The sequence below is a fragment of the Centroberyx affinis genome, unplaced genomic scaffold, assembly GCF_046629955.1.
Source record: "Centroberyx affinis isolate AG114_WGS23_722 - 3 ecotype Tasmania unplaced genomic scaffold, CSIRO-AGI_Caff_v1 ptg000205l_1, whole genome shotgun sequence".
NCBI lineage: Eukaryota > Metazoa > Chordata > Actinopteri > Beryciformes > Berycidae > Centroberyx > Centroberyx affinis.
The window spans coordinates 323,911-339,705 of NW_027278897.1; the positions used below are offsets into that span (position 1 = coordinate 323,911).

The 15,795-nt window shown below is 40.6% G+C and overlaps 1 protein-coding gene across 7 annotated transcripts; it reads left to right on the forward strand.

Annotated features, from left to right (window-relative positions):
- Positions 1-105: 105 nt before the first annotated feature.
- Positions 106-15,644, forward strand: asxl2 (ASXL transcriptional regulator 2). Of its 7 annotated transcripts, none has more exons than XM_071539623.1 (13): positions 106-236; positions 1,968-2,050; positions 2,273-2,275; positions 3,180-3,288; positions 3,770-3,916; positions 6,159-6,254; positions 7,478-7,598; positions 7,903-8,049; positions 8,378-8,538; positions 9,028-9,124; positions 9,262-9,367; positions 10,112-10,859; positions 10,974-15,644. In XM_071539623.1, the coding sequence occupies exons 1-13, from the start codon at positions 180-182 to the stop codon at positions 12,849-12,851; spliced, it is 3,753 nt and encodes a 1,250-aa protein (XP_071395724.1). In that variant the 5' UTR covers positions 106-179; the 3' UTR covers positions 12,852-15,644. The 7 variants fall into 7 exon arrangements, with proteins under 7 accessions (XP_071395724.1, XP_071395732.1, XP_071395715.1 ...); XM_071539631.1 differs by having other exon boundaries at positions 3,770-3,911; positions 6,136-6,254; positions 7,478-7,602; positions 7,967-8,049; XM_071539614.1 differs by having other exon boundaries at positions 3,770-3,911; positions 6,136-6,254.
- Positions 15,645-15,795: the final 151 nt, after the last annotated feature.

Here is a 15,795-nt window from a genome sequence, read left to right on the forward strand (position 1 = left end):
TGATGTGGGAAACTGAGGACTTTGACAGCTATACAGTAAGATGACGTTTCTTTCGGAGTCACATGACACTCTTTACAGTAAGTCCAACATGGCAGACGGAGTGGATCTTACGCGGTAACTAAAGCAACATTTCAACTGAAACAGACAAATTCAACACTACTCTGCACAAGTCCGCAACAATGAGGGAGAGACAGAAGAAAAAGAAGGGGAGGACGTGGGCAGAAGCCGCTAAAACGGTATTATAGCTGTTTTTTATCTACCGTTTGTTGTGGTTGTTTTCCTTGAACGCTCCCACTTGTACAACTGTGTTTATGAGTTCATGACCTGCTGGTGCAGACGAAATGTTGCGTACACGGCGCTAGGCCTGTGTTGACGGTTAGACATTTGGAAGACCGCTGTCACTAGCTGCATAGCTTGCATTATCTGTCATTTTAGAGCACAGATGTAATTGAATGTGTTCATGTTGTGTGCAATCAAACATGTTCGCAAAACCTGTGTGTGTTGTGTCTAGACGGTGAGGGTGACATGTCTGTCACGCTATGAAGTCAGCTAAAGTAACCGTGAAGTAAACACGTCAAAGTGTTGCGTGCTAGCCAGTTAGCTCGCTAGCTCCTGCTAACGCAACTCAGTTCGTCAACAAGTTTGTTTGATATAACTTGCAAATAACACACATTGAAACGTGCTGTATCCATGTTAATCTCCTTTCCTCTACGTTAGCTTAGCTCCATTCTAGCTGACCAAGCTAATCTCTGGCATGCTAACGTTAGGGCGAGATCTCTTACTTGCCATGGAGTACAGTATTGAGTCTTGCTAGCATAGTAGCTAGCTATCTAGCGTAGCAAGCTAACGATTAGTTACATGTAATTAAATTCTCAACAACGTATTACATAATCACAAAACGTAACGTTATTGCTTTTGTGCTTGTCTGCTGTTCAATCGTGCTTTTTAGCTTCACTATCTAATCTATGCAGAGACTGATTTGTTCACACATCGTCCCAAATAAGCAACTGTACTTTCTAACACTTGGATGGCATAATGACTCTGATAAAGTCCTTTCTTACTGATTAGCTAAGCTAGCAATGTGTTGATAGACGGGGGGTGGGTAAAATAAAGGCAACAACAACTCTCAACAACTCTCATGTCTTGATTTGAACTAATATTAACAAAACAATTCTAAGTGACCACTGTCATGCTGCACCACCCTCCCCTCATGTCAAGTCAGAGCTACCCAGAGTGACAGCACCCATACCCATAATGTGAAAATGATAACTTAGTGGTTAAAAACTTCTATAAAGCTATGTGCCATATGCCAGTGCCTTGTTAATAACCAGATATGATCCTAGATGAGCATTTGGGTGAAATTCAGCACAATACCATAACGTTGTATAGCTCAGATGATCCATCAGAACTGATGTTGGTAGCAATCAGTATTAAACTTGACCTGTAGGAAGTGGACTAACATCATACCAGAAGAAGCATCTGATACAGTTAGAGAGCCATAATATAGAACTTCCTTGAGCCATACTCACTGAGAAAAATCTTTGTTGTTGTGATTACAATATTCTGAGCATCATACCTTGCATTAACACAGACAAGGGAATTGGGCACTTCACTTATGCCAGTCCATACCATTGTGGACACTTGTCAGAAAGATTCAATAAATGTGAAATTCCAGGCTCCAGCTGAAGTAATAAAACTAAAGCCCAGAGAACACACCACATCATATTTTTCCAAAGCCCACTCTCATTTGAATAACTAAGCTGATACATGGCAAAGTGCAGTTTTTGTTAGATGGATAAGAGCAGTTATGTCCATAGAAATAGTTTACAGTAGTGTATAGTTTAGTTACACAGTAGTTACAGAAAATAAATAGTTGTATTTTTTGTCATTGCAACTTTGTGGCCCATTTAAATCCTGTTATAGATTTTATTATGTATTATTTTTTGTATTGTGTGTTATAATTTCAGGTTTTGGAGAAGTACCCTAACACACCTATGAGCCATAAAGAGATCTTGCAGGTGATCCAAAGAGAGAGGCTGAAAGAAATAAGGTGAAATATTCTTTGGGTGTCTTAGAGGCAGCAGCCTTGTCACAGCAAATGTCCTTCACACAGGAGCCATATTTTCATGAGAGAGCACCACAGCTTTCTCCTTATTTTATTGATTGCTCATATCATGTACTTCCCTTTTATTAGTTTACATAGTCGTGACTATTTCACTCAATTTCTAATTGTTTCATTTCTTTTTGTTTCATTGTCACTGTTCTCATCCAGAAGGTAAGAAAAAGCTAGCCCCCCTTCCCTTAACAAACTCACTGCAATGCCATTTTATTTGGTTTTACCTTTTGCATGTTATTAACAATAACATGTCCTTGGTTCAGTTGCATAAAGACACCGTATGACTTGGACTGAAATCCGTATTTTATTCAGACTTGCTAAAGACATCAAAATCCACCTGTTGCATGAAAATGACGTTTCCAGTTTAACTATTTTAAAAGCATGGATGCTGTCAGTAATGTAGTTTACTTTATAGAAAGGCGAGTTCAATATATGTCATTTTCATCAGTGTGGATTTAATGGGACAAATTATCTGGCAGGTTTTAGCCAGTAATATATGTAAGCCTAGCTAGTGTACTTGACAAAATTAATTTCAGAAGTTGCGTTCCTTGTCAAGCTCGAGGCAGTGTAATTTTGTGCCTATTCTTTGTGCCTAATGTATTATAAGTTAGCAAAAATAAAGCTAAAAAAATTTAAGCTCACTGTGTACATCTAGATACATCTCTTGTATGACTCTTGAGCCATTATTATGCAGTCTTAACTCAAGTTTGCTTTGGGAGAGGTTGACTAACTTTTTATGGCTGAAAATGAACCCGTCTTGATTTTTATGCAACAGACATTTTGATGTCAGACCAGTCTAATTTGAGGATTTTGGAGCGCCACAATACTTAGACCAGTCCTAAACCAATTTTATGCAACTGATTCCTCACAAACCATAGAGTAAAATGCCTCCCAATGTCACTGATGTGAATCTGAGCTGAAGTCACGGATTTCCTCCCAGTGCATGATAGCTTTTTTCCCCCCCAGATATCAGAGCAGGCTTTGCCCTTCTTGCATCACTCTCCCAGCTGTCTGTTTTATTAGGGAACAGATGTGTAATTTGCGTTTCTCTCTCATGATCTAGTGGAACCTCGCCGCTGGCATGTCTGAATGCAATGCTACACACAAACTCTCGTGGCGAAGAGGGGATCTTCTACAAAGTCCCAGGCAGAATGGGAGTCTACACATTGAAGGTTAGTGTGACAGCAAAGCATCTTTTACCGCTCTGCCCACAAGGCCAAAGGTGTGAATATGCTCATTATAGTGTAAAACGATACTGTCCTATCTATAAGCACTTTAAAGATAATTCACAAGCATCCTTTTCTCACACTTTGTTTGACTTATAGATACACATGGGTAGAATTAAGCTAGCAATGCACCTAGTATGTCTATATCCCTATTAACATTATAAAGTTAGTAATTCATATCATTTTAGCCTGATGACAGTGGAGACAGCGAAATATTAAAAACTTGACATGGTTTGCACCATAACAGGCTAACAAAAAAACAAAATAGATCTAAAATTATTGATGCTTTAAATGAGATTCTATGAGTCGGGGACATTTTGTATCCTTGATACATATAATACAAATTATTGTTTGTTTTTCTGTTTAACTCTTCCTCTCATTGTGTATTGCGTAAAGATAATAAATATACTCTTATTTTTTTATGTAGAAGGACATCTCAGATGTGGTGAAGGAGCTGTCTGAGGAAGGCTCTGAGGACAGCAGTGACAATCTCTCTGATTCCCCAAGCACAGAAAACAACAGCAATGCCATCACTCAGGAGGGCAGGAGAGGACGCTGGAGGCGGAGAGGTAATGTGCACAGCCTACAGGATCATAAGTAACAGTTTGTACATAACTGCGTAACTGACAGAATCAATGGCTATATTTTCGCAAAAAAGCCAATGAGGTGTTTCATTCAGGAATGACAAATCACCATTTATAATAGCTTTGTTACATATTCATTTAGTATTTATGTAACATAATTACATAGTGGATTCCAAGTGAGGGAGTGAGGGATTAAAAAATGCAACCAATGTCCTTATAGTTTAATTATACACATTCACTTTATTTGCCTAATCCACTGTATTCTCCCTCTATAGTAGACCCGATTTGTGAGGTAATTAATGGTGAATACCACTAAAATATATCATTCAAATATGTTTTTCTTATTTCCCAGAACAGTTATGTTTGCATGTTTTAATCTGTATGTAACCAGGGTAGGTTGACTGATCACACTCGCTCATTTTCAGCAACGCCCTACCTCACACTTACACAGTTACACACATTCACACCTGGGAGCCTCACAGTATAGTCACAGTCTTCTACTGTGGGCCGCTGAGCAGTTGTCCTGGAGCAGTAGAGGGTGCCTTGCTTAATGGCACCTTGACAGTAGTTATTGCAGGAGGGGAAGGCATTGCCTCCTCACTTCCCCCACCCTGATTACTATTAATAGCTTCTTAGTAACATGCCAGAACCTTCAGTGTTGCCATAAACGAGAAAGCAGAGATAGTCTTGCATCCTGAATTGTGATCTCCCACTGTAGAATCCAAGTCAAGTTGGAAATATGTTCATGAAGGGTCCAAGTTGATTTTATGGGGGTCTACAATACAGTCTAAGTTCCTGATGTAGGCAGAGTTGTTTTTGGGGAATTCAAGTAAACTGGTAGAAAAGCTTAAAGGAGAAATCTTCCCTAAAGCGCTTAAACACTGTTAAAAACAGCTATTGGCAATGTGCCTTTCATTCCTGGGCCCATTTTGTTGTTTGGTGGTGTATTTTTCTTATTCCTGAGGATAACCAGCCAAATATAGATGGTGGGACGTCATGTGGAGATATTTCCAGTGCAACTACAGTGGAGTTTTACAGCAGGAAATTTCTTTCTAAAATATCAACAGTAAACATCTGGTTTTGGTGTCAGTCCCTCAGACACAAAAAGTAAGGGCTTCTTTCTAGACTCACCATTTTGCATCGATGTTCAACAACCATACAGGAAGAAATCCATAGACACTCCCCAATGTTTACAAACTAGTTGGCTAGCTAGCTATATTTATATGCCCATATACCCACCTTTTGATTAATGTTCATACCCGTTCTCTGGGGTTGTCAAAAGTAAATCTGGGAAATCTAGAAAAAGTAACTGAAGTAGAAGTAGATGAGGCAGCTTGTGGGCAAACCAGAAAAGTCAGCAACCCATCACAAAATAGCTCTGGAATGCACTGAACATCACAAATTGATGATATCTAACAGTATAAGAGTATCTGAGGGTGGATTTTTCCTTTGAACAAACATTCTGCATCTACAATGCCTTCCATTGACTGTCAGTGGAGAAGCTGCAGGCTGTACATGATGGTTACGTCACAGACTGAAATTAAGGTTCTCATTTCTTTCTCTTTTATCTGTCTGTCTTTGGGGGGAAATCACTGCTTTAATCTTGAATTGCACACCTGATTGTGCATGATTGTAGTGCAACTTCAGAAAATTAACTTTTCATCAAGTACCAATTATTTTGTTTTTCTCAGGCTGCGCTCTCACTGGCTCTCATTATTTCTCTCTGCCACTTGAATATTTTAAGTGACTGTTAAAACCGGAAACTGTATTTTCTCAGTGTGACCCGTGACCACTTCCTCATTGTGCACAAGTTAGAAGCTGGCAAGCAAATAACCCTGTCTTAGAGCTGAGTGGGAGGATAACTATTATTTTTGAGCTAATCAATGTAAAGAACCGCAAAGTCAAATGCTAATAAAACGGCAACAAAAAAGAACCAAGTGGCACAGCTACGGTATGTGGAAAAGATGCTTTGCAAGCTTCCAGAGATGAGGAAATAGACAGCAGAGAAGTTGTTTTGAGTCATCTTTCTATTGAGTTGTTCAGGTCTTTTCAAAAATCTGATATTTTAGCAAGGTAATGCAATCTGCCTCTTTGTGCATGTTAGTGGCTTCAATTTCATCACAACAATAGCATGTTGTGATAAAGTCTGTATGCCTCCCTCGGGAGTGTGTATTTTGTAACGTCTGTTTTGTGCTTTTGTATTTCTTAGTTCCCTCCAAGCTGCAGTCGCAGCCCTCGTCTCCGCAGCCTCGATGCTCGTCACCCTCTGTCCCCACCAGTAAGCTCATCTCTCCCTCTCAGAAACACAGCAAGAAAGCTTTGAAACAGGTACTCATCTATTTTATTTTATTTTTTATTTTGAAATGCATTAATATAATTGTCTGGCGTGGTAAATATAGTATATTCACTTACCTAAACACGCCTCAAATGTAACATGAATCCCTGCCACACCCTCATATTGACATACACCTATACAAACCCTCAACATCCTACTCCCCTGTGTGCATGTATAGGCGCACACACACACACACACACACACACACACACACATAAACTCACATATCAAGTACACAGATATTTCAGTGCGTGTAGTTTAAGGTGTGGCATTCATATAATGCCAGTTTTAAAAAGTGATTCCTACTCAACTGTCTCTCAATAACTAAAGTCTTGCTGGCATTTTTTGTTTGTTGTTGTGAATGACATGTTTTGATCAGGTTTTTCATCTCTAATCCCTTTTGATGTTGAATGTTAAAATAAGACCTCCTGTAATTTAGCATACTTTGCTGCAGTTTTCAGTAAATGTCACCAAACTTTACCAGACTTTCATTAAATCTGTAAGCACACAACCAGTGTTTTCACTGGGCGTTCATTATACTTGTTATATCCATTTCCCTGGCTGTTAAACATCTTGTGCTGATTACTTAAAAACAATGAGGCGTCAGGGGAAAATGCCTATAGCTGGTTTTATTAATGTTCTCATAATCCACCCCTTCAACATTTTCCTATTGGCTGCCTCGTGCCTTTTGTGTTCCATTTAATTAGATTTCACTTGATTGCACAGATTGTAATTCACTCCATCTGTGCTGGTGTGGAATTTTCAGCCTTGTAAGACCAATTTGTATTGGTTTATTGGGCTTAGAAAACCTTAGAAGATGACGATTTGGCTACAGTATTAGGTGTTATATTGTGTATTTTCTATCTGCCATTTCTTATACATTTCTGCCATTTCTTATTCAAAAAGCTGAAAAGAAAGAAAGGCACCTAATGGACTGTTCCTTAATCTGTTGACTTTGTTTGCAAGGTGTTCAGACTAGATTTCTTGACAGATTTACAACATGGAGATGATTTGTGCTTGTGTTATGCAATGCATGTTTTATTGCAACACTATTGTTTTAACTGTTATTTAACCAGGCAAGCTGACAAGAATACATTCTTATTTACAGCAATGGCCTGGGGGGGGAGTTGCAGGGAAACAGAGGGTTACACACTTAAACTCAGTTTGTTTTCTTATCGTCGGCTGTTTATTCCTTCCCTATTTTGCATGTTTTTAGGCCTTGAAGCAGCAGCAGCAGAGAAACCAGCGTAGACAGGGGGGAATGCCAGCCACCTCCAGTCCCAGACTGCTTCTGAAGACCATCAAAGACATGGCTGACAACATTACTACAAAGACTGGTAAGTGACAACTATTAAGTTGAGACACATAAAGTGAAATTAGTAGTGGCACGCCTGCCTTGCACAAAAGGTACACATCTAGCTCATAGAACTGAGCTGTCATCTTCAGAGTTAGTTTTTAGGCTGATATATTTTCTTAATATGCATTGCATGATATTACATACAGTTTTGGAAATAAGTTATTCGCTTTATTAGCAGTTACCCAGGTATAGCTGTTTTACTATTTTATATGGGGCAGGTTTTTCTTAATTATACAACAAAAGGCATTGTATCATCATTCAAATATCAATCTTATGATTGGCAGCATCGGTATGGGAACTGAAACAGTCAGATCACTGTCCTGCAAGCCCTCAGAACTCTTCCTCCAGTTCCTCCTCCTCTGTCAAAACTGACCCGTGTCACCCTGCTGGAGCTAGGAAGGTTCCCCAGAGGTCAGGTCGTCTCAGTGCACGTAAGTCAATATGTCCAAGTGTATTGAGTCTTAAAATTGAGTATTCTTGTATCTAGTAATGAGTCTTCAAATCGTATTTTACTTAAAACAGCCAATTTGCCTCTTGAATCAAATAACATTACCTTGATGCTAGTGGAGTGATATGCATTAGTTCAAGATATTGTCATGAAGCAAGTGAAAGTATCCCACCTAATTGGCAGAATTGTAAAAAGGAAAAAAGGTAAAAAGGAAAATTGGACTTTTTTTTTTTTGCAGCATGCCAGCTGAAGAGAGTGATGCATTCCAGGGTCTGTCAAGGCTTATACCCGTCTCCTGTTCTATATTGCAGGGCAACTGAAACGTACCAAGTGTAAAATAGATGTGGAGACGCCAGACTCCATTTTGGTGAACACCAACCTGCGGGCAATCATCAACAAGCACACCTTCTCTGTCCTGCCCCCAGACTGCCAACAGAGGCTGCTGAAACTTCTGCCTGAAGTTGACCAGCAGGTGGCTCTAAAATTATGCATTTTTATGCTTCTTTTGCATAAGCTGCTGTTCAGTGTAAAGAGTGTATAGGGTAGTCCGGGTGGATCAGTATGCTAAGACACATACCATGTAGTTCTGTCATCACAAGTTCGACTCCAGCACACAAACTTTATTGCACATAATCCCCTTGCTCTCCCTCATCTTTCCTGTCCATTTCCATTGTGTACTATCTCATAAAATATTTTCAGATCTTTTAAAAAAAAAAATTAGAAGAACATCTCTACACATGGATATACATTTCAGAATCAGTACATAAGGCAAACTTGACTCTAAATTCTGTGTTCGGTAAATTCTGTAGATGCATTCGTGTCCATTCACTGATCTTAGATGTTCAATCGCACATCATGCATGAGAAGCAAAAGTTAGTCTTTAATTGCTAAATTGATTCGCTGTCGCCAGTGATGGTGGTTGTCATGATAATGGTCATAATGCTGCCCCTCCTCTCCCCAGGCTTGCATGGATGGCCTTCTGAAGGTCACCAGTTCCGCCTTGAACAACGAGTTTTTCACATCAGCAGCACAGTCTTGGAAGGAGAGACTGGCTGAGGGTCAGTGCCACTGCTTCCAACAGGAAATAACAGAATTCAGTTTAATACAAAAACATTCCATCACAAAGGATCAATGTGGCTAAAGAAAAAGAAAATCTTTCCACTGCTTGTTGCTACTTATTTCTTTTTCTTTCCAGGTGAATTCACTCCTGAGTTGCAGCTAAGAATGCGACAAGAAATTGAGAAGGAAAAGAAAGTGGAGCACTGGAAGGAGGCCTTCTTTGAAAACTACTATGGTGAAAAGTAGGTTGTGCATCATCATACTATAAAGCAAGGAATCTCTGTCTGTATGTGTGTCCTTTGCATGTCTCCCGAACCGTTCGTCCGAATGAATAAACAAGCGAACAGTGCTCTGCGCAGCAGCGGGGCTCAAAGCAAACGGGTACTGCACTAGTTATAATAAAGTATTGGAACAATTACTACATGTTAAAATCAAATTGAAAAATAATATATTAATTCAAAAGACAGGCAACTTTGCAGTTTCATACTGGAGTATATGATAGAATGTCACTCATAACCTGTGGGGAAACATTTTGCTCCATTTCTGGCACTGCAGGTGCAGAATATTTATTTGTCATATCTAAAATTGTATGAGTTCAGCTCATTCATTCATTCATTGAAATTCAGCTAATAAATTGTCAGTAGTTGGTATGATGTTGTATGAACAACTCAAATCAAAACACTCATGACAACAAATCACTATGCCTAAAGTGAACAATGCCTGTCAAATTAAGGGGCTCTGAGTAACTTGAATTTAAAAAAAAATTAAAAACAAAAACTACAATAATATGTAATATGTTTTTTTTATGCTTTCTTCACAAGAATATTGGTAATCAAATGTCATTTCAGTAAAAAGGTACCTTTTTAATCTGTGCTTTACTCAGTGTTGTGTCCATCTCTGTGTTACTGCTCAGGAAAACATTTAATTCGTGGATTTCTCTCTTCTGTGTCTCTCTTTCTCTCTCCCTCTTCTTTCCCTGTGTGTAGTTCTGGGCTCAGCTATGAGGAATCTAAAGAGCTGACAGAGGCTGATCTGAATCAGGAGCCTGCCAGGCCCCAGTCCCCCCCTCACCAGACAGGACCTGCTGCTCAAGCACCAGAGGATCCCAAGGGCACCAAGGACAGCAGCCAGACTGCTGCTGCTACCGCTGCTAGAGACATGAAGCCAATACCGCCACCATCACAGGAGCCTCCAAAGGCACAGCCTGCTCAAAAAGAGTCAGTCCCCACCACGGAGCCCATGAAGACACGGCGCTCGCAGTATGCTGAGGATCGCAAGCTGAACAGAACTACGCAGTCTGGGCCAACGCCTACAGTTACAGCGCCTGTGGTTGAGAGACGGATTGAAAGGAGCACAGCAGTTACTCCACCTGAAAAGGAGCATAAAGAGGAAGTGAAGGAGGAGAAAATCGAACTCCCCCACTCCCCTGTCAAGAAGAGCCCTTCACCAAAGGCCAGTTCTGGGTTAAAAGAAGATCAGCTGCTGTCTGTGGATAAGCCCACTGAGGAGAGTGAAGAGGTTGTGTCAGTCATCCCTGAGCCTGCTGGCTCCACAGAGTCACTGAAAAGGAAGTCTCCCAGTGAGCTGGAGGGTGAACTGACACCTGAGAAAAGGCCCCGTATGTCCTCAGTTTCCTCAGTATCTTCAGTCTCCTCCGTATCTCCTCCAGCATCATCCATGTCAAGCCCTGCTACACCGACTCCAGCAACTAATCAGAGAGTTCCACCACTCAAGGTAGGGATAGATGTGTGAATTGAAATTGAAAATGTATTATGGATGTTTTGCTTTTCAGTTATACATGCATATTTATAAACATGTCTATAATATCACTTTCTTTTTACTTTTCAGATTTCAGTGTCACGAATTCTTCCCATCCCTGTGTCACCAAGCCAAGTGTCACCCAGGACGTCCCTGTCTGCCCCCGTCAGCAGTCCAGGCCGGACTGGTGCTCGCACTCTGGCTGACATCAAAGCCAAAGCTCAGCTTGCTCGAGCACAGCGAGCAGCGGCAGCTGCAGCTGCAGTGACATCTGCATCTAAGGGAGCAGTACCAGGCCCAGGGCCGGGGGGAGGCAGTGGTGAGCAGACGCAGCCGTCGCCCAGCCCCAGCCCAACATCCCCACAGCCACCTACTAGGCTACCAGCCACCACCAGCAGCAGTCAGACCAGCACACCTCCTTTTCGCCCATTGGACTCCTTCGGTCAGCTAAACCCAAATCAATTTCAAACCTCTAACTTCAGAGTTGATGACAAACAGAGAGGTCATTCTACTGGTATTGCGAGTGCAGGTCCCCACAGCATTCAAAAGACTTCAGATTTGTCAGCACAGCCCACCCCCTTATCTGCGCATGGTATGAAGGGACAGGAAATCCCCTTATCTGTTGGATCAACAACCAGGACCAGCTCCTGTATCCCTGCAAACAACCCACTTGTCACTCAACTTCTGCAGGGCAAAGAGGTTCCCTTGGAGCAGATCCTCCCAAAGCCACTGGCCAAGGTGGAAGTGAAGATGGCAGGCTTACCCTCCAGTAATAAGGGGAAGGCATTACACTCGGCCACTGGTGGTGTTGATGAGCACAGATCTGATAAGCAGATCTCCACCCAGCTCACCATAGTAGGACGAGCTGGTGTTTTCTCAGAATACGCAAGACATCACAGGGAGCTGCCTGATAAGGAGACTCAGGAGCAGATCCTGCAGGCTCTGATGCAGAGGAACTCCCAACAGAGCCAGCCTTACGGGGGTATTGGGCCTCAGACCCTCCAGTACGCAGCCCATCAACTGGGGCATGCAGAGGAACGTCAGGACCGGCCCAGGTTTTCTGTGGGTTTCTTGGGCCGTAAGAGGATGCCCAGGCCTGCCATGACGGGACATTACCTGCTCAATGTGTCTACATACGGCCGAGGGTCAGAGAGCAGCAAGAGATTGCACCAGTCTGCCATCCCAAACACCTCTGTGTCCAACTTAAAGAGGGAAAACACAGAAGGAGAAGAGGGTGCTAAAGAAGTGGAACCAGCCAGGAAACTTCTCTCTCCCCCTCCTGGGGTTAAAATGGAGCAGCAGGGATACTCCATAACAAAGTCTGATGAAGCAGTGAGCTTTCAGGATTGCTCCAAGGTAAAGACTGAGCCTCTTTCTGTAGGATCAGAGGATAGTGCAACCGGTGCCGATAACAACAGCGCTGCTGCAAGAGCCAAAGACACCAGCCCCTTTCCTCAGTCACACCGAAGGCACCTCGAACTCTGCAATAGTAATCAAGGAAATTCCGAGCCATATCTTACGTCGCCCCACGTGGGAATGGACCCCAGTCACCAGCGGCCGCCTGCCTTTCAAACCCAGAGAACGCTCGATAATCAGGACCCCGTGGTAGGGTCGTGCTACGGTGGCACTATCAGCATGTCTGTACCTCACACTTTGAACCACAGCGCTGCAGGCACTGCCTCCTCCACATCCCTGTCTGAGGCTGACGGCGGCGGCGTCCACGGGAGCGTCATGTCTTTCTCAGTGACTGTCACCACCATACCTGCTGGTCATTCTTTAGACCACAGTAACCAGGGTGAGCCGTCGCCAGAACAGTCGTTCATGGAGGGCTCCGGCATGGAGGATGTCCAGTCTAAATGCTACTGCCGTCTGAAGGCAATGATCATGTGCAAGGGATGCGGAGCCTTTTGCCATGACGACTGCATCGGCCCCTCAAAACTCTGTGTCTCGTGTTTAGTGGTACGATGATATGAACGTAACAATAATAATTAGCAGATATCGTGGTTTGTTTGGTTTGTATTGCATCAAGGCACAAAGCAGAACCAGGTCATTCAGAATCAATACAAAATCAGTTACTGGGGTGAAGCACATTAGCCATGCTCCAGCCAAAGCAGCCAGCATGCGGTTGCTATTGGAAAGCCGAGGATTTACACTGGATGATCTATTGTTTCACCAACATCTAAGAAAAGTTGTTTGTTTTGTGCAATTTTGGTAGTAACGTTAATCAGTTTGATTCAAATCACTAGTCTTTCAGATATGTGACAAATGTAAAATCTGGCAATGTTTTGCACTTGGCTAGGGTTAGTGTGATATATTTTTTTAAAGATATATGTGTAGTTTTTAAAAAATGGAGGGAAAAAAATGAATGTTGATATTTTTGTAGAACATAATGACTGTGTTGTTGTGTTTTAGACTGACACTTTTTATTGTGGGGCCTAAGCTGTTATGGTTTAAAGGCAAAAAAGGGCGCTAATGATAATCATCAGTTGTAGAGTACCTCCTATTTGGCATTTATGCACGTGTGGCAGGGAAGTGCAACTTACAGTAACTATTTTATATATAACTGTACATTTCATACTGAACACACTCAGATTTCAGAACTAGAAAGAAAATGTATACTTTCAGAAAGAGAATATAAAAAGGAATTTTGAATGATACTTTATAAAAAAAAAAAAAACATCATGAGGATTGCACATCACCTTGTTTTTACTAACAGCTACAGGGCGAAGCACTTGAAAATCCTTCTGGGTATCTGGTAGTAACAATGTACAGCACTTGTGTTCAAACATAGGGAAAGAAATAATCATTTATATATAAAAATACCTATATATTCCCTGTGAGGAGAGCAAGTTGAGATCTTTTCCATTTCAGGCCAAGGTCATGCTCTAAATCAGTCAGTTCCTACTGTGTGAGCCTACATTTCCTCCTCAAAAAGCCTAGACTTGTAGATATTTTCTCCCTTGATGTGGATCTAATCATCCTTTTTTGTCTGTATAGCTAGAGTAAATATCAGCAGTGACAAACCGTAAAAAAAACACTCAAGGTAAGGGAAGAAAAAGAAGATAATCGTTCCTGTTTTTTTTTCTTTCACTGTAAATATTTGCTCAATTATATGCCTAGATGTAGAAATTCATTGTATTTTATTTTATTCATGTAGCACACCTTGCTTGAGCATATCCAACTGTTTATGACAAAGCGATTTTTACTGTGGAAAGAAAATAGAAGAACAGTAAGTTGTGATAAAACGCTAAATGCTTTATCATGGAATGATTTAGCATAGCATGCTTCAGTTATACAAAATGATTTGGAGGTACAATATGACACACCGATTAACAGGCAGGCGTAACACTTTACTTTAAAATGCCCTTATTCCAGTCACTGTACAAGGTGAACCAACACAATGTAACTAGAAAATATTGTTTGTATACTTTGTACATACATTGTGTTGTTACAACCTTGTAAGTACATTATGCACTAGATAGATTTTCATGAAGTGTTATCGCAGTATTAATGGATGCTTACTTTGCCACACAGTAAAACACAATATGCTGGAATAAGGCTATTGTAAAGTCAAGTGTTACCTCAGCAGTTCCTGTGGGTGTGCATGCTGATTGCAAATAAAAATGTATCATTAATATTTTGAAATCTCCTAGAGGTGCAAAGTAGACCTATGTTTTATAGCAATTATTTCCATGGTAATATGCCAAAGTCACCTTAAGAAAACAAAATAATCAGATCTTGTTTTTGATGTCTGACTAGTTAATCAAAGTAATATATTTTAATTAATATATTTTAATATAAAAATCTATTTGCTAATTGTTTTTGAAATCAACAGGGTATTTACTATAATAATATATTGGCTGTCCTTTTTTCCTATGATTTTGTTTAGACTGGACAGACCACCATACATAGAATAACTACTTTTGTAATTCAAATTGCCCAGGTATCCGATTCTGTATGGCCCAGGTTTTTCAATGGATCCGTTGGTCTATTTTTCCATAGAGGTGTTATCTAATATTTGTATCCCTTAAGCTGTCTGCTCTTTTGATAAATTTGGGGAGTTTGTGTCATTATGAAGACAAAAAGATATGTTTTTAAGACAACATTTGTAGGTCAGTGGATTAATCCAGGTCCACTTTTATTTGTTGTATTTGTGGGAAATTATTTGATGTGGAAAATGCAGTTAGGCCAAGTAGTGGTAGAATCTCACAGGTTTCTCAGATATTTTGCATAGACATTGACTGAAACTAAAAACTGTTATACCAATGTTTGGTTGTGTAAACATCAAATTTCATTTATCCCCCATAAATTGTTAGGTCTTACTTGGTTGAATGTCTGTGATTTTATGAAACTATATTCTTATGGAAATTGTGCTGGGGACTGGATTTTACTGCAAAAAAAAAAAAAAAACATCCAATCACAACCCAAAAGGCAGCTGACATCTTCTATGTTTGTGAGGGTTAAAACGTGATCCAGGCAGCACTCCCCATTGTCTTTCCTCTCTGATCATTGACTTTTAAAGATATGTGTTGTGTGTGTGCATTTAGAAGAGTAGTCCATTGAATTGGCTGGGAAAAGTGTCATGGGCAATCAGAAATGTTTTAAAATGTCACGTTGTCACAAAGGTGAATTTCTTTATGTCCGTGTCATTTTGTCTCCATTTAAACTCCAGGTGAATGTAATATAGTAATCAGCACTTGTAAACAAAGTGTATTTTATCAAAAGATATAGGCTATTATGAATAAATAACAGAAGAAACCATTTTGATTGTGTGTCATTTTTTTATTGGGGCTCATCTCAGACAGAGGGATACATTTCATTTAATTTCCGTATTTCATGTTTCTTCTCCAGTGTAATATGCTGAAGGAATATGTCATGATTCAGAGTAACAGCTGTAGTAGTAGTGCGCCTT

Excerpts from the sequence above, each read along its gene's own strand:
- asxl2 (XM_071539614.1), top strand. The coding sequence starts at position 180 with ATGAGGGAGAGACAGAAGAAAAAGAAGGGGAGGACGTGGGCAGAAGCC. Across the intron at positions 3,912-6,135 it reads AGGACGCTGGAGGCGGAGAG|TTCCCTCCAAGCTGCAGTCG; the intron begins GTAATGTGCACA and ends TGTATTTCTTAG. Across the intron at positions 7,599-7,902 it reads CAACATTACTACAAAGACTG|CATCGGTATGGGAACTGAAA; the intron begins GTAAGTGACAAC and ends TATGATTGGCAG.